At 38.8% G+C, this 18,336-nt stretch overlaps 1 protein-coding gene across 1 annotated transcript; it reads right to left on the bottom strand.

The window, feature by feature from the left end:
* Nucleotides 1-540: 540 nt before the first annotated feature.
* On the bottom strand, nucleotides 541-16,989 carry il21r.1 (interleukin 21 receptor, tandem duplicate 1). The gene is made up of 10 exons (XM_044117045.1): nucleotides 16,913-16,989; nucleotides 11,011-11,224; nucleotides 10,534-10,652; nucleotides 10,149-10,260; nucleotides 8,998-9,182; nucleotides 8,649-8,779; nucleotides 8,367-8,556; nucleotides 8,195-8,276; nucleotides 5,506-5,599; nucleotides 541-2,106 (listed from the first exon to the last, which is right to left on the bottom strand). Exons 3-10 carry the CDS (start codon nucleotides 10,592-10,594, stop codon nucleotides 1,333-1,335), a joined length of 1,629 nt encoding a protein of 542 aa, XP_043972980.1. The 5' UTR covers nucleotides 10,595-10,652; nucleotides 11,011-11,224; nucleotides 16,913-16,989; the 3' UTR covers nucleotides 541-1,332.
* Between the last annotated feature and the right edge of the window lie 1,347 nt (nucleotides 16,990-18,336).

Below are 18,336 nucleotides of genomic sequence, written 5' to 3'. Positions count from 1 at the left end.
AGTTTAGTAGTTTTGACTTGAATTACTAGTTAAAATAAACAAATTATCAAAGTTATTGTTGCACAACAATGGAAATGGACAACGGGTGGATGGATAATCTTTTCTAATAATTCCTTTACTTAAAGAATTAAATAATGGTTGAGGCCAAATGAATAAGTTCAGATTTGTGTTGGTTTTATGGAGTTGACCTTGTCATGAACTGCTACATAAACATCCTGGTTGCTGAGTTTGCTGAATCTTAGAAATATTTCCAATGCATAGTTTGTCAGATGTCCCAGTTTCATTTTTTCCACCTGACTGTTTGACCTGCAGCTTAAATTCACATATTCACTCAAATCCAAATTATGAAATCATCTTCTGAAAGATTTTTCTTGTTTTGGCACATTTACTTACATTTATATATATATAAACATATAAACATATCCTTTCACATGCCAGCATCTATAGTTTCTATAGAACAGCCAAACATGGGAAGAAACTAAGTGGATTTCATGCAACAATTACCTTTATATGAAAATATCAGCGTCAAAAATCATCAAGTTTGCCTTTTTGCTATTTTGCTTTTTTTTTATGTACACTGCACAAACAGGACGGTTGGTCACAGTGGTTACAGAAAAATGTGCAAACGCAAGGAAATGAGCATTATCGGACATCTTGATAAGGGAGCCTACATGCTGAGGCTACAGCTGTAGAATGCACGACCTTGACACCTGAGCAAGATGGAGGGCGAATCACCGAACTGCTGTACAAAGTCCAGGGCTGCTAAAACACACCAACATGTTTCCTTTGACTTGTCCAGGGGGTTCTTTCATGTCTCCATACATTCACTTTGTGGATCAGAAAGTTACTGATGTATCTTAGCATCTTTATGCTCATGACATCATTTTATTGTTTTTCTTATTGTCGTGCAAACTTTATCTTCTACAGTTTATATCTGATGTTACTCGGTTTCATTGTTTTCCATCTGTTTGACCTGCAGCTTCAATTCACATCAAATACGTCTTATAAAATCATCTTATGAAAGGATTGTTTTATATTCTCACATTTACTTACATATGTACATATTTAAACATTTGCATTCTGTACAGTTAAGAACAGATCTTTATTGAGACAAACTACATCTTATTAACTGTACAAATAAAGGTGAAGCTGAAAAAGTGTCTCATTCAAATCATACAAGAATCTCAGTTCCATTAAATTAACAATAAACAGTCATCAGTAAAACTCTTTTTAGTAGAGAGATTTAAAAAAAATAAACGTTTACTTGGCTCATTCAAAATAACAAATGCACATATTGTTCATGCAGCATCGTGATTCTTCCTCTGTTTGCAGTTACTGTGGTTGAGAGTCAGAAGCTGCAGTCACTGTCTCATCCAGATCTTTGCTCACGGTGCTGGTGTCTTCCTGAATTGTGCTACATATCATCCACTGCTTGACATAGTTTGAATTGAAGTGTTTTTCCTCAGGAAATGAGTTTGAGTTTGAGTCTGAGACTCCAGGGCTGCTGCACTCTCCGAAGCCGCTGTCGATGGTGTCCAGGTCCACGTGAGGGTAGCCGTCCTCCGACTGGTCATTTGATCCGAATGAGTTGAGCGACACCCGCTCTGCTTCGTTTAACTCGCCCTCTGGCAGAAAGTTTTGGTTCTCCAGTATCAAATCATTGGCGATCTGGTTTTCTCGTAGTGATATCCCGCTGTGCCGCTCCATCCGGGACGAATGCGGTTCCCCTAGATTGTAAGCCACACGCTCCCTGTTGTCGTCGTCAAACGAACCAAAGCTTTCTGCGTCCTGGAAGCTTTTCAGCGAGCTCTGCGACGTCACGTCCCCCTCGAACTCCTCTCCGGACAGGGTGACGGTGTGGATGGAGATGTGTCCCGTGGAGTGGATGGTGCCCTGCGAGGTGCTGCTGTCCTGAAACGTCATCAGCAGGTTGTTGGGAAGCTGTTGGACTTGCAGGAAGTCGTCAGCAGCTTTCACCTCGGTGACCTCGCTGTAGCTTTGCTTCTCGTTGCTCCAGTTGAGGATTTCGCTCTGCTTCTCGCTCAGCATGACGCAGGTGGTGATCTTTAGGTAATCGTACTCGTTGAACACCGGCTTCACCCACTCCTACAAGAAAAAAGCAGAAAAACATCACATTGTAATTATTCTAATTCAGATTCAAATGGCTGTATTGACAGTTCTTTAACCTTTAACTTTCTGAACATGAATGGATCATAAACTGATATGAACATCTTCTGCCTACTTCTTACTGCTAGAGGTCTGCTGGCGCTTCCTCTCACATAGCTGAGCCACATTTTGCTTAAGGAAGGAGGCAGTTGAGACCCTAAGTAGGGCTGGAAGATGCTCGTCAGTAAGTCTGAACCTGTACTTGGACTTATTGAAGTTCAAGGTAGAGAAGACCTTTTCACACATGTATGTGCTCCCAAAAAGACACGTGGTCCTGTTGAACATTCGGGAAAGCTCAGGGAAGCTGGACGTGGAGGTGTACAGTAGTGGAAGTTTTAGATTTCCTCTTTTACTTTCTCTCAAATCATTGTGGTAAGAAAATAAAAGAAAGGTGTGAGAAACTTTCAGTGTTTTAGAGGGACCTCAGGCCCCATCTGATTCAACAGGTCATGGTAATCAGTGACTTCCTTGAAGCAGCGGCTCTTCGGATGACACGTCACCTCCATACGTTATTCACTTATCTTGTTTTTGAGCCTCTGTTGCTGCCAGCAGGGCCAGAATATAATCAGTTACTTTCACAATCTCAGATCAAATTGTTCTCATTTTTCTTTGTTATGTAGTGGCTTGTTTCTCCACATGTCCACAGCTGCTCCTCTAATCTGACAGAGAAAGCTTTCATGTCACATCCAGACTCTTTATATCTCCATATTTGGACTAAATGGTATTTGTTACTGCATGCAATAAGTCTTATTACTCTGAACAATATTATCAGTCTACTTCCTTGAAGAAGTTGATGCTAATTTTAAATGTGCAGATATCAATCTGGAGTATGGAACGTGACTCTGTGACGACTATTTGAAATAAATTTGATATTCACTTTGATTTAATGCACAGGCGTTCATCTAATTGACGGGTTTTAAAGCAGTGGAAAGACTTCAGAGAAATGTAAAAAATGTGCAGCCACCTAAAGCCTGAGATGTCCAGATAAGTTTGAATCAAGAGTTTTGACACCCAGGCCACCACATCCTGTCTACAAAGCTCATACAAAACGGAACCTGTAAATCGAGAAAGACGCAAGCAGTCTGCACCACAAGTCGTGAGAAACGGCAGGAGAACAAAACGGCAAAGAGAGCTGGTGTGAAGTCACCAAACTAAAGAAAGCAGCACCTAAAATAAACGAGCAGTTTCACTTCTACACCCTTACATGCTGGCAAAGGATTCTGTTCTGCTTTAAAAAACTTATTATTTTTACTAAAAGTAGTTTAAAGTTAATAGATTTTCCAAGTTCCTAAACTAATTTAATCACTTTCCAAATCTTTGGGATGTTTTCTTAGTATTCAGTCTCAAACACTTTGGCAGATAAAAATTTTTACACCTGAGGTGAAAAAGTAAATCTTTTCTTCATTTCTTTTTTACATCTGCGTCACTTCCATCAAGGTGACGCTTCAGTACTCATAAATACTGCAGTGGCGCCCTCTGCTGTTGACGGTGTGTCATTGCATGTTAATCTCAGAAATCCTTCAAAAGATAAAACTTTTTTTTTTTTTTTTTCTCTGACTGAACTGAACTGAACTTTGTAATACGATGGCATCGCAACCATAAAAACAACGAGTCAAACTCTTAAAAAGTCTAAAGAAAAACGGCTAAGAGTGACTTTATTCACTCAATCATAAAATCCTTTATAAATTCCCATTTGATAGATGATTTTTCTGATCAGTTTGGGACACATTGGGATTTTTCTTTCATAGCAATCTGACTAATTATGACCAAAGATAACAAAGTTATAAATGTTAGTGTGAAATGTTTATCTTTGTGGAAAAGCAAAGCATTGAGTGAAGTAATTATTCTGTGTCTTACATGATGGCTGATTTAATCCTTGATTATGCGACATAATCAGAATATCTGCGTCTACCCACTCAATCTGCTCTTTGTGGGAACATTTTGAGCATTCTGTCCCACAGGGATGCAGAAAAAGCCAATCTAAAGATTTCCTAGATTTAATTTCATCTCGTTAAAAAGACGAAGTTCCTCTCCACTGTTACCATTTGATTGATTATGTGTAAAATGGAGAGATGGCGCCATCTGCTGGCATTGATAGCATTTTAACAAGTTTAGTGACAGTTTGAACTCGATCTGAATTTTGCTGCATTAAATAGGTTTGGATTGTCTTGAGTCCTGAGCTATAAATTAATTCTTGTTGTTATAGATCTATCTTTTCTGAAAATGTCTTCACCTTTCCTTTCAATTGTCTCAAGAAAAAGACGATGGAAGAAATCATTTTCTTTTTTTGTTTTTAGAGCAGCTTTTCTGCAGCTTCCTCAATTCAAAGAACTACAACATAAAATTTGTCTAGAGCTGCAAAAAAAAAAAAGATTTTCTAAATATGTGTGAAATGTTTTGTTATGAAAGCTAACAAAAATGAACCTAAAATGTATTCCTATTGTCAGATTTTAGAAAAGAATCCTCTATTACAAAAGAAAAATATCATTTTATAGAAGGAGGTGAATGTTTTTGTTCTTCATAAATCTGGAAAATGAAGAAGATTTGTTGTTATTTTGTACAATAACTCACGGATTAACTCTTAAAATAACAATTTCTTGTTGCATCCTTAATTAAAACATTTTCTTTTTGGTTTGGAGCAACAAGCAGGTTGCAGAACAAATCTAAACTTGTTGCTTAACAACTCTTCTCTACAGTATTTTCACGTGACAGTTTCAATAAAATTCATATGTGACGCTGGATGTGGTTATGCTCTGCTGCATGCAGTAAATCCTTGGTTTTCATGCGGCTGGCGAATGACTATCATTGATGGAAATGGAGTCTGAAACGATCTGGAGATTGCTGCCTGCACAAACCTGATCTGTCTGCTAAAAATAGATGTGACAAGAGTAAATTTACATTAGGGGAAAAGACAAATGTTGCAAAAGATTAAGAGCAGAGAGAAACCGTGCAACATTTGTGAAAGAATAAAAAAAACCCGAAAAACGTAAACCACAACGTTCTCATTTTGTGTCTCCATCAGGTAGAAAACAGGCTGTTTCTACTGTGACACCATGGCAAATCAAAGAGCTGAAACAACCTCTGAGGTGATTTCCACCGAGGTGGAACAGGTCTGCCTGACTGAGACAAATATCCTCCCACAGCCTGTGAGGCCCGTGAAGCCCCTGCTGACTGAGTCACCGACATCACAGAGGCCCTTCAGGCTGCAGTCAGAGGGAAAGTCCCAGCCGGCAGAGCCAGCAGGGTCCAGGTGTGACGTGAGTCCCCTCTGCTGCAGCACCTGCTGGCCCCAGTTGGAAACTACAAACAATGCGAAAGGCTGCTTTTGCTTTCTCTTACCTTAAAGTTCCCACCGTGGTTGTGGTAGAGGGGCTTGAAATAGTCGTTGGGTCTGGGAATGAGCGTCATCATTTTGAATTTTTTCTGCCAGGAGCTGAAAGAAAAGCAGAATAAAAGTCAGGAGAGGCAGAAGACAGAAACGGTGACCTTTAGTCACTGTGTGGTGGCATCAGCCAACCTGTAGAGCAGAGGTCTTCAACATGTGGTGATGGGGGCATTTTTAGCTCCGCAGAATGATTTCAATTCACCACAAACTCTTACTGAGTCATTTTAATCTAGCTTCTAGTGCAAATATCCAAATACTCTTCAAATAAGACTAAACTAACTTACAAGAAACCTTTTTAGCAAGAAGCAGGATCTTGTTTTAAATAATTCCTTAATAATGAGTGAAACCAGTTCCCTTGGTAGATTATCTCACTGTTGCAAGTGAACATACAACTGATGTTGCTACAAAGTTTCTTGTAAGTTAGTTTTCCACTAGAAACTAGAGCAGGAATACTTGGTAAGATTTGTGTTTGGGACGTTGCAGAAAGAGCGACTCGTTTCCTGTTCATGTCGCTCAGAATCACCGAAGACAACTAACCGAAAAAAATTTAGAACTTAGACATTTTTATTTATTAAATACATCAACAGACCTTGACTATTTAACGTAAAAACATTAAAGATGACATTAGTTACTTCATTATTGATCATGTTTATTAAAAAATAACATTTTTCAGGCCCACAAGAATTTTTACATTTTAAAATTTTTACCCTGGCGAAATGTTTGGACACCTGGTTTGTGGCTGAATCAGCAGCAAACACAACAAACTGTTGTTCTCCTGTCGGTTTTTCCACATAAAAACACAGTTTTGCAGTTTTTAAAATACTTTTTACACTTCCATTTTGTTATCTTTTATTTTTTGCATTAAGTATCTGGTATTTTTCGTAGCTTCGTAGATTTTTTATGTTGTATGTTTAGGTTTTGCTGCTACTAACCTGGTTTCTCTGTATGAACTTTCATTAGTTTCTTACAGCTAATTTTCCCCATGGAGGCAGAATAAAGGATGTTTCTACTCTTTGCTCAGGTTTTTATCTGGATCTTTGCTGCTTTACGGTAGATGAGCTGAGCAGAGGCGAAACTTTGACCTAAAATCAAAGGTTTTCAGATCATAACCAGTAATCCTGGTAAAACAACACGGCTTTCATGTGAATGATTACACAACAATTTACTGAATTACTGAGTCAAAGCTTGATCTGAAGTTTTGATAATAACGGATCCCACGCTGCGACTCTCAGAACAGAAGGATTATTTTCATCATGAGGAGACAGTGATTGACAACTAAACTTAGTTAGTGTTGTTTCAGAAAAACTTTGCTGCGTTTTACACTGACCCTCTTTTAATTCACAGGAGCTGAATGAATCTTTAATTTAAAAAAAAACAATAAAAATAATTTCAGATTTGGTTCATCTCTGGGTTTGTTCAAAGAAAAAGAGAAACAAAACTCTTAAATTACTCTTATATTGTCCTCAACATAAAACCCTAAATCCTTTCTAGACACACATTCTGGTTTGAACTCTGATTCATGTTGGTTTTAACACACAACTTGTGAAAAACGGCTCTTTTTAACACACTCAGGTGAGTCATAATGGCTGCTGTTAAGCAGGTTAATTCAAATCAAACGAAGAATTAAAGAAAAAACAGAATTTAACCATCTCAGTTGAATAAAACCATAGAAAACCTTTATGATTTGCGTGTTCTGTGATATCACTGGTGTTTCATTCACTTAACAATGACTTTAGAAACAAACTATGCAGTTAATTATCTAAATTAACAACTTGACTAAAATCCATGTGCATGTGAAATAAAACAGCTTTGTGGCGTTAGTGTTGAACTGAAACAGACAGAATGCAGCTTTTAAATCTCTACACAAGAATTACTGACTGGAAACAAGTTTATATGTTTTGGTGAAAAGTTTTAAGTTTTGTCTTATTTCAGGAATACTAAGATATTTGTATCGTTTATCATTTACTGGAATAAATTTCTGATTTATCTTATCCAAACTGTCACCTAAAAAAGTAAGTTCTTATTCTCACATTTATTGTTAATACTAGAAAGTATCGTGATAAAACTTTAAATCCAAATTGCTCACTAGAACTTGGACTAGAAACCAAAAACACTTGGTGATATTTTGGGTTTTTGCAGTGAGAATACCAAAACTAAAACTTCTGTTCACACATTAGACGTGTTGCATCATCCTTCAGCAGCGAGAGCAGAGTGTCTGGTGGGTTAATCTTGTGTTTTCTGGCTGAAACCGTGGAGCCCTACAGGGAGCTGCTCTCAGCTCTCTGACGCTCTGCTGCAGGACTTCCTATGCCTGTGAGCCATTCAGTGCACGGCGCTGCTGCACGTACTGCTGCCGTGGTTTCTACATATGTAGGAGGTGATGCCAGGAATCAACTGATGCGGTGAGTTGTGTTGCTAATCATTTACTGGAAGGCAGCATGATGGTGACCTTCAACCCTTCACTCCTCTTTGTCAGCTTACGTTTTCTGACTGGTTATTTACTGACTGGTTAATTGGGATGCGATTGAGCAAAGAGTAAAAAGTTCAGCAAAGTTCTTTGTTTTGGTAATAACTAAAATCAGGTCTGAGTTGATGGGAAAATCCAGTTTAAAACTGGAAAGTGAGACGTTTGAAAATACTCACGGTTTTTGTAGGTATCCCAGCAACAGGAGGGCGAGGATGAGGATGATGGGCGTCGAGATGTAAAGCCAGTAAAAATTCACTCCTGGAAAAGCGACAAAGATCAGATGAATATGATCTGAACTGTGAATTTTTATGAGCATCCAGGTTCATTGGGCATATTAAATGATCCCACCTTTTTCATCTGGAGGGTCAGCCGGTGTGCTCCACTCTGCACCGGAGCTCCACTCACTCCACGGACCCACAACGAACTCATCTTCAGAGATTTTTGTCTGAACGTCCACAACGTAGGAAGCACCGGGCCGCAGCCTTTTCTGATCCAGCTCAAAGTACATCCGGTTTAGTAAATTCGTAAAGATTAAATCCTGTTTGGAAGAAATGAAAAAATACAACTCATCAGCAAAAAGTGGTTAACAGTTACAGTCTCGTTCAGGTTTCTGTGACAACTCAGCTTTACCTCCGATGGGTTTTTTGTATTTCTTATGCGGACTCTGTTTATGAAAGTGTATTCTCTTTTGTTGCTCCAGGTAATGTTGTAGATTCCAGGAGCCTTTTCCACTGAGACTTTATCAGGAGCTTCAAGTTTTACTGTAAAAAAAAGTCAAGAGGAGTCAGAGCAGCAATTAGCTTTATTCCAGCAAAGGAGTCAGGTGGTTGGCGTGAACGCTGCACTTTTCATTAAAATCCCTAAATTCTCTCTAACTGCCAGAGCGCTGACCTTAAAGCTGCTCTCAGCTGCGTTTGTTGTACGTGGTTTTTACGTCAGTCGGTCAGATATGAAACTGAAATGAGAGATTATAACCTACCCACAGAAGAGAGCTCCCATTGGAGTGACTCACTGAGAACCAGCAGGCCTCGGGCGCCAGGCTGCCTGGCGGTGGCGTTGCACAGCGTTTCGGTGGAGGCGACGTAGGTGAGGTCCGCTTTGATTCTGCACCAGGACTGAGGCGGTTCGGTCTCACAGCTCACAGTGAGATGTGTGTCCTCAGAGCTGGAACAGAATCATCTGGTGTTATGATGAATGAAAACACTTTGCTGCTGACAAAGACAAATAATATTCCTGTCCCTGATGATGTTCTCCAACGTTCAAACAGCACAAGAAAGGATTGTAAAAACACACATTTTTCAGATGTTTAACTTTTCAAGCCTCATTGTGACAAAAACATTTTTATATTCAAATAGCTCATTCATTTAAATGTTTCTTTAACTTTTAACCCACTTTTGGGAGGTTTTTAATCATGCCATCTTATTTTATGATGCATTATGGGTAGTGTAGTTATTTCATTTTAGGGCCACTTATGAATGTTGCCATTAGCGTAATTTCATATTTAAACAGTTTTGTTGTAATAAACTAAGCAATCAAGCATCATGATGCCAAACAATCCAGAGTTTAGAAGTAAATTAAATAAAAATAATTTCAGTTACAACAAACTTGGGTTCTCTAACTGAGTTAGATGCAACTTTTCAGATTCCACATATGAAAACATTTAAAAATGACAGTTTTACCAGTAAAACAACAATCACCACAATGACATCATTTTTATCCTCCCCATTTAGACTCTTTCTGTTTGAATTGTTACTGTGATGTTGGGAACTATTATCTGTTTTCACACATGAAACATGGAACAAGCAGCTTGTCTTATTCCATGTAAAATAAGACAAGCCGCAAACTATGTGAATGATGTGAATGATGTGAATGATGTGAATGATGTGAATGATGTGAATGATGCAAGGAGGAACTGAGGGAAATCCTAAATACATATTTTACTCTTTAACTCTACTGCAGACTGTTTTATTCATTACTTCAAATCAAAAGTTAAATAATATAATGCAAAGACATAATTATACTTCATGTTAAAAATATAATTCTTGAGGAAAAGATTAAAATGCCCCTGCTTATGCAGTAGGGTGGTAAAGACATCTATCAATTTAGTAACAATGACAGGACAACTTTTACCTGCAAGTCACAGTGAGAAGAACAGGAAGTGTTGGCACGGAGCCTGAGCAGGAGCAGTTTAGCATCTTTACATAGTCAGTGGTGCAGGTGACATTGCAGACAGATGCAGCTGCTGCAGAGGAGAAAAAAGAGGTCAGCTGCAAAGGCTGCACCATCTAGAGTTTCTAATCCTGAGTGTCAACTTCAATGATTGTTGACTCAAAAAGACGTTTCACTTGATTTTAAGAAGCAAAAACCAAATTAGATTTGAGATTAATGATCTGCAGCCATTAAGACAAGATTACAGTTAATTTCCAATGAAGTGAAATATTTTAAAAGAGATCTTCAGCAATGTCAAATAACAGGACAGAGGAAGAGACTCGTTAGATCCAATAAGTCATCTTACCTCCACCAAAGAATAAAGTGAGACCCCACAGCAGCGACAGGGCTGGAGGTGGAGGAGCCATGGAAATGACTCACTGGTGTCAGCAGCCAGGCAGGCAGGGGAAAACACAGCAGACCAGACTGCAGGCACAAATAGACGTTTCTAATTCAGGTCTGAGGTTGAAGAAGAGACATTTAGAAGAAAAACATTTTGGCTTTCTGTCGTCCGCTGCTACCCTGAACCAAAGGTTCATCGTTACAGCAACAGCTAAGAACGATTTAAACAGAGACATTTTTATCAGTAAAATGGTATGACCACAAATTAATGGATTTACATCATTATAAAAGTAAAAGTCATTTTATTTATTTAATACATTTTCAGCAACAAGCCAATACAACAATGTTAAATCGTATTAAACAAAATTAATCATCTACGCCCATCATGTCTTCAGATCAGAAAAATTCAAGTATAAATACAGAGAAGGTTGAAATTTTTTACCTTTTTAAATGTGAAATTCTACAACTTGAGGAGTGAAGCGGTGCTGGAGACACTAATGTGTTAACGTCTGAAGACTGAGTGGAAGAATAATCAGGCAGAAGCTAAAGGCGTCACTGTCAGCATGGTGACTCAGGATGTGGTTGCAGAGCGGTGTAATGTGGTGCCTTCCCACCACTTCCACTTTTAAGCTATGAATATGCATCAGCTTCACCACCTAAAAAAAGTCAACAGGAAACAGAAAATATTTTGTGCAAAACAATTCAGACGTCCAATTTGGTTCACCTACTTTACCCAAAGAGTAAGACGAACATGGACCCTTTCAGTTGCATATGGAAAGTAGACAGAGTCCCTTAAGGTTTGATTATGTATAAGCATGTGCTGCGACCGCAGATGTTCTGCATCAGCGCTCAAATCTGCATGTTGCCGCTTGGTTTTACTAGGAATAAGCCTCAATATCAGTTCATCTCCAACAGGACGTCTTCAAAGTTTGGCCAAAATCTGACCTTTCTGGTAGAAGCCACATCCACTTCCTGCTCGGTGCTGAAGAATTAACGACTTCCTTTGGTATTTTGGAAATGTTGCCTGAAATTTTCATCTATTTTTAGAGAAGGTGCAATAATGTCACGGAGAGCCATTCACCACAGAAACCCGTGACTTTATTCTCAGCGGATGGGGGCTAAAGTGACGTCATCAAATTTATAGATGACAATGTGTTGATCTACAAAATAAGCACAATTTGGTGAGAATTATTGTTTTCATGGGAGAAACTGCGCCTGGTATTTCCTGGGAAAACTCTTGCATTCTCGTTTTTCACTTATTTTTATGTCAGGGTTGCATTTTGTTGGGAAAACGCAGCTGTCAGTGGCTGACCAATGATTTCTGGAATGGCTCCAATGTCTCTCATTGGAATATTTAGAGCTTTACCAACTTTTTTACGGGTCCAGAGCTGATGTTAGCTGGCTGACTGACTGTCTGTGAGGATTTGCTCATCCTTTTTTCATGTGTTCATGTGCTCATTTCAGCCGCTTGTATCCAGAATGTCCTTCCTTCTGTGGCGGTTTGTGTCTCATGACCATAAACTGGGTCTGGATTGGAGTAAACCAGTAAATTAAGAGCTCCTCCTTTCAGCTTTGCTGCTTTTAATCATAATAAACTGGGATTGCATCCTCATTAATCACTTCATGTATCCATCATCTCACAAGAATCAAATTGTTATCTGATAAATTAAAACAAGATGCAGAGAAAAAGAACTGTATTAATTTGATTTGCATGTGAAAGGCTGATTGATGTGCAAGGAAGCAGAAAAATAAATCCAGGAATTTCTTCTCTTTATCTGACAACGTTCTTCAGAAACACCCAACGTTAACTTTTCTCACTCAGCACCATAATTTCTGCGTACAGAATAAAGAAGAGGATATTGGTAACCCACTGCATTTGCATGTCATTACTTATCTTTGACTTAATTTAGCATTCTGACACATGCCAAGATATTTATCAATACTAAGAAGAATTTCTATCAGAACTGCGTTAATTTTCTACGCCGCCTCGCCAAACAGATCCGTCAGCACCCGGATTTAGTTAAACAAATACTTTCGATCTTCCTGTTGGATAATTACTGCATCTTTCAGCTGCAAAAATGTTGCTTAGCCTCAGCTGATGCAATGAGTATTTTCCAACCATGTGGAAAAGACGCTAGTCTGCTTAAGAAGGGTGAAATTATTGGCAGAGAGGAAACATCTGAGGAGAATGCAGAAAAATCCTGAATGATTGTGATCTGTCTACTGAAAATGATCAATTCATTTTAAGATTTTGACCTGACCTTTTTTAAATATTCTGTGTTCGTATCTTGGTGTGAATCTGTGCTTCATCACTTTGCTGCTGTTGCAGTGGAATTTCCCCATAATAATGGGTATTTCTATTCTATTCTGTTAGTTAATATTCAACTCACACAATCTGAACAGAGAATCCACAACACGTCGTCACATCGAGCAGAAGGAAACGCAACCTTTTCTCTGCAGTAATAAAAGAAACACTGACTGTGGCTCCGGAGTCCATTTATAGTTGGACGATTGCACTTAAATTATGAAGGATTAACCAGCTGCAGTCTGAAAGCAAAGTCTCAGAATGGGGAACCCGACTGTGTGTAATCAAATGTGTTCAGTGGGATTTGTGCAGAGTTTGTTGTTGTAGGATTACAAGCACCACTTCCACCAAAGTTTTGAAATCAGGGAACATTTCGCAACTTGAGGTGATGAGAAGTTGGCCTGCGACCCGCGCTGTCAGCTCCCAGATATTGAGATGCATTGGGTTCGGTGTGCAGGTCAGAGATGATGGGAGTCCGGGGTCTTAGCACTGCTAATCACCCTAGTGTATCAGCTGCTCTCTGCTACACTACAGCTGCCAGGAATGCTCAGGCCAGTTAGCACGACCACAACGGATAAACAGTTTTCCTGAAATGGTGAGTTGCTTCTCTGTCATTAACACATTGAGCAACATGTACACAAGGTTGATAGGCAGCACTAAGACACTCCTCCTGGCTCTGATTGGTTGTTTTTGACTGGGAGCTGTGCATTTTTGCGGACGGCAACTAAAACAAATGTATGGTAAAGTCACAGGTGTTGTTTTGACACATTTCGAAAGACCCTAATCGTTCACCCTCTGTAAATTTTCTATCAGGGGATTTTAGTAGAATCCAGCAGAGTGAAGGTGTCTGGACTCTGTGAGTCATAACCATCCTGCTGTGAAGCACTGTTTTTAAATTAATCAAAGCTATTTTAAATGTTATTACATAAAGCATGTATCATGAATTTAAATCATGTCTGAAGAGTGAGATAAAATATGTTAGATTCTCATGAAGATGGCAGAAAGTGGGTCGGCTTTTATTGGATTCAAATCATCTTGTAGGTGTGAGCTGACGCTGTTAAATGTCACAATACCAAACTTAGTCAAATCGAATTATTTTCCAATTGCAGGAAATTACACAGAGACTAGCACCTGTTCTCAACTGCACTTTGACGTACATAAAAAATGTCAAACAGACTCAACCTGAGCCAGAAATTCTGATGTGTAAACATAAAATTACTGCAATGCAAAAATCAAATCTGAGCGAAGGATCCAGACATGCTCATTTAAATTTTATAAATTATATCGATGGCATGAAAACTCAGTCCGAAAACAGAAAAAACTCCTTTTGACTGTTCCATGAAAAGTTTACCTGACTCTAAAGGCAAGACAAAACTTTATTATTAGTTTGATGCAATGAGGTGGAGCAGCTTTCTAAAGATAATCTGCACAAGATGGTGAAGGTTCATGGAAACATTCAACAAGAACATTCATTTCATCACCGTGTAGGCGTTACAAGAAAGCTATAGTTATTTTAACATGGTAGTGTCTGGCGATGTGGGTATCTGGTGAGACAGTATTATCACCCACTGTCTCTGGAACAACCACACAAGCAGTTTTAAGCTTTTTTTACGCGAGTTTTGAAACCTGCATTGAGAAGTTTTTTAATACGCTGCTGATGCAACATTTGGCAGCCGGTTGGAGGAGAAAGTGACTCGAAAAAGAGTTAAAGGAGTTGAATCCCACGGTGTTCCCAGGCCAGCAGAGAAACATTTCTCCCTACAGTGTGTCCTGGGTCTTCCTCTGGGTTTCCTCCCTGTGGGATGAGCCCTGAACCCGTTACCAGGGAGACGTCTAAACTAACCAGATCAACTGGCTCCTCTCAATGTGGAGAAGCAGCGGCTCTAGTATGACAGAGCTTCACAATCTAGTTTAACAAGAAGGAACCGTTTCATAGATTCGTTTCTGCGGCCGGTGGGTTACTATAAATAAAATAAACTAAGCTGCAATACTCCCAAACGGCCACCAGAGGCCACTGCGTATAAGGTTCAACTAAAGCGCACTGTATTTTCTCTCTCTCTTTTTTTATTTCCTATTATCACATTCCTATAATTGACACCATAATACTTTCAAACTGTAACAGTGATTGAGAGCAGAAATTTAGGAATGAGAAGAAACAAAACTTTTTTCTGAGCAAATTTTAAAAGTCAGAGCAGTAATGGTGACAATACTTAAAACTTTTAACTTGCACTTTCTGTGAATGTTCATCAATGTTGAACTTTGAGACTCCAATAAAAATAAGACTAAGAAATAAAAGAAAAAGTGTTTCAGGACTTTTTCCATATGAATAAAAACTTAGTGATGAGAAATAACTTGGGTTAGAAAATCTGATATTTAAAACAACTTAAATCAAAATTCTATGAATGAAATTCAAAAGTTGAGCAGTTTTGTTTCTAATACAGGTGCAGTGACATCAAAACCATCAGAAATGGTTTTGATGTCACAAAGCTGAGGGCACACCTGTCACTTTACACCCGAACGAAAGCAGGTAAAGTGGAAATGAGAGTGATGCTAACCTTTCAACACGTTTCATGTTTCCAAACCCAGAACCAGAAAAAGGAACAATAAATGTAAAGAGCTTTGAACATTGGGGTTGTAATGAACATAGATCCGTTTCTAAACATTTTCTGTTCCAGTCTGATGCATGAAGTTAAAAGTTTTACAGGTGGATATTGTTTCAGACGGCATCAGTGAGTCAGCTATTATTAAATAAATAGTTTATAAAATAGAAGTTTTAGGGACAAAACGAAACATCTTGTGGACTTTTTCAGTTCAGATTAGATGAAACACAGATTTAGGAAACTCAGGAAATTGCATCATGATCTTTACAGGAAATCTTTTACATAATTCCTCATAAAATCACTAAAATGAGCCGGAGGATTCCTGCTGTCTCCAGTGTAAGCCCTGGTTTTCCTGACAGCAGAAATCCCAGTGGAAGGAAGTGATTATCCCACACAGAGACTGATTAAAGCGCTACATCGATTTTGACCTTCTAAGAATGAGGAAGAAATGTTAATCTTCCTTTTAATAAAGATTTCTGAGTCCTGCAGCGTTTAATTTACCTCCGCTGAATCAATCTGCCTGTTTTGGTTCAGTGGGTGGATCAGTTGTCTGACAACCTGAAAGTTGTCAGTTGAAGTCCAACTTCCTCCTGCCAGGCGTTGACGTGACTCCAGGCTGCCCACCGACATGCAAATCCCTGTATGAAGTTACTCATGAGCTCCATAAATTAGAATTTTAACAAATATGTAAAAAACATATTTTTTTATACAAGCTGCATGCTGCTTTTATCATTTCCTTAAAATGCCAGAAGAGACACAGACCTGAATGATTTGTTTGTCTCAGTTTTACAAATAGGAAGACAGAAAGAACATTTTAGAAATCACGTAAAACTTTTGATTTTGTGTCTGGTGAAATATTGGCCATGTAAACTGATGACAATCAGGCTGAAATATTCAGTTATGACCCGTTTATAGACATTTAAACTTTTAGATATTCAGGAAAAACTCATTTGCAAATTTGTCCAAAACACGAAGCAGCAAACAACACAGATTAAAATGTAAAATGTTCTTTTGAAATGTTTGCATCACAAACTGAGGAGGCCAGTACAAAGTTATGCTCTCATTTGGTCTTTTGGAGACAAACAGGCCCAAAGCTTCACGGATCCTCCACCATGCTTAACAGCAGGCATGAGGTGCTTTTCCAAACATGCACATGCAGCCCCCCCCCCCCCCCCCACACACACACACACCTTTATTTTTACAGAGCAGAAACAAAACTACTTTTACTATGACATCATTGTTCAGGAGGTTTTCGCTCTCCAAACTACCGACAAGCAACAGTTATCTCTGATTTTTCTTCTACTTATATAACCGTCTATAAAAGTATCAGAGTGATGCATCCTGTCACTCGTTATCACTGCTGTGATGCATTTAGAGCAGCTGCTTATTAATTAAACAACAGTTCTGGAACCGGTCAGTAAACACTGAGTTTTATTTACCTTTTTGTTCTGCAGATGGAGACTGGAACAGAAGCCTGATGTTGTTCTCTTAGGAGCGTCGCTGTCAGACCCCCACGACTATATTGCTGCAAAAAGATGAAGCAGCTCATGGGTTGTATGAAGTCAGACTTCCTCAAACTGAAAGGGAGGTTAATATGGAAGGTCGGTAACTAAAAACAAGATTTTAAACACGTTTGGAAAAGAAAAGCATCTGAACATGGAGATAAACTCCTGAGGTCTTGTGAGGGCGATGCAGTTTGTTGTGAGGTTTCTGGTTTGAATAATGTCTTCTGGGATTTCACTGAACACCAAACATAGAACAAAAAACAAAACAGGATTTATTTTTATAAACGGGAACCAGATCAGAGCGTTACTCGGGCCTGAGCAGATGGGGAAGTCCATCAAGTTTTTTTTGGCTTGTTTCAATTTCATATTGCAAACATCTACAGCTCAGTGTAACAGAAAAACTCAGATGAAACTCCTGCAGAAAAAAACAAAGTCAAATAAATCATTTGGGTCATTTTCTTTTCTTTTTTTGTAGGAAAAAATGTTTTCATACTTAAATGCAAATTAAAGTTGTACAGCAAAACCTAAGTGTTGGTCCTGCAGCAGCAGAGTTGCCTTATCAGTGTCATCTCAGGTTTTTAGAAATCTGTTTTGGAAAATAACTCGACAGAGATGACATGAAGCGAAACGTGCTGACGGTTTCCTCCCCAGATTCACGGCTGAAGCGCTACTCTGGGTTCTGTTTTCACACTTTTATTCAATTTATTTTCCGTCTTACATAAAAACACGACCTGGTTCAGATACAGTGAGTCCAAAATGAATGAGCAGAAGTTTAAAGAAAGAACCGTTCAGTGAGGCTCTCTGATCCCTGCAGGCCAGAGAGAGACGCTCAAGAAATGTTCTGCATATTTTAAACTGCAAACATTAGAAATAATTTATATTACAGATTTAGAAAGGTAATAAATAAAGGTGAGAAATAATATGTATTGTTCTAAGACATCTTTAGTCTGTTGAGAGGCGAAGGAAACATGAATGCAGGTTAAAGTGTTATCACACAGGATGTGGTAATATGACTGGTGGTCTGCTCAGAGTCAAACTGTGAAGGAAGAACGTTCAGAATGACGTTAATCCAGATCCTAATCTCACCTCTTACAATAACGACGCTGCAGAAAATGTCACAGAACATTTGGTTCTGAAACGCTCCAATCAGAAGCAGGTAAACTTCACAGCTTCCTTCAAAATCTGGAGCACAAAGCTGCATTTTATTACTGTTTCTGACTCAAACCTTTTTGTTAAAGTTTGAATCAAACCTTCAGCCAGGCTCCGTGTGCTGAGCGGGCCTCTCCGCGCTGAACTGGGTTTTTTCCTGAGTGGGTAAAGAAGGTCATGCAGGGTCACACGCTGGATGTTTGTTTTCC

The sequence above is a fragment of the Gambusia affinis genome, linkage group LG05 (genome assembly GCF_019740435.1).
Source record: "Gambusia affinis linkage group LG05, SWU_Gaff_1.0, whole genome shotgun sequence".
NCBI lineage: Eukaryota > Metazoa > Chordata > Actinopteri > Cyprinodontiformes > Poeciliidae > Gambusia > Gambusia affinis.
Note: the sequence above shows the minus strand (reverse complement) of the source record. Positions and strands in the feature narration are given on the sequence as shown.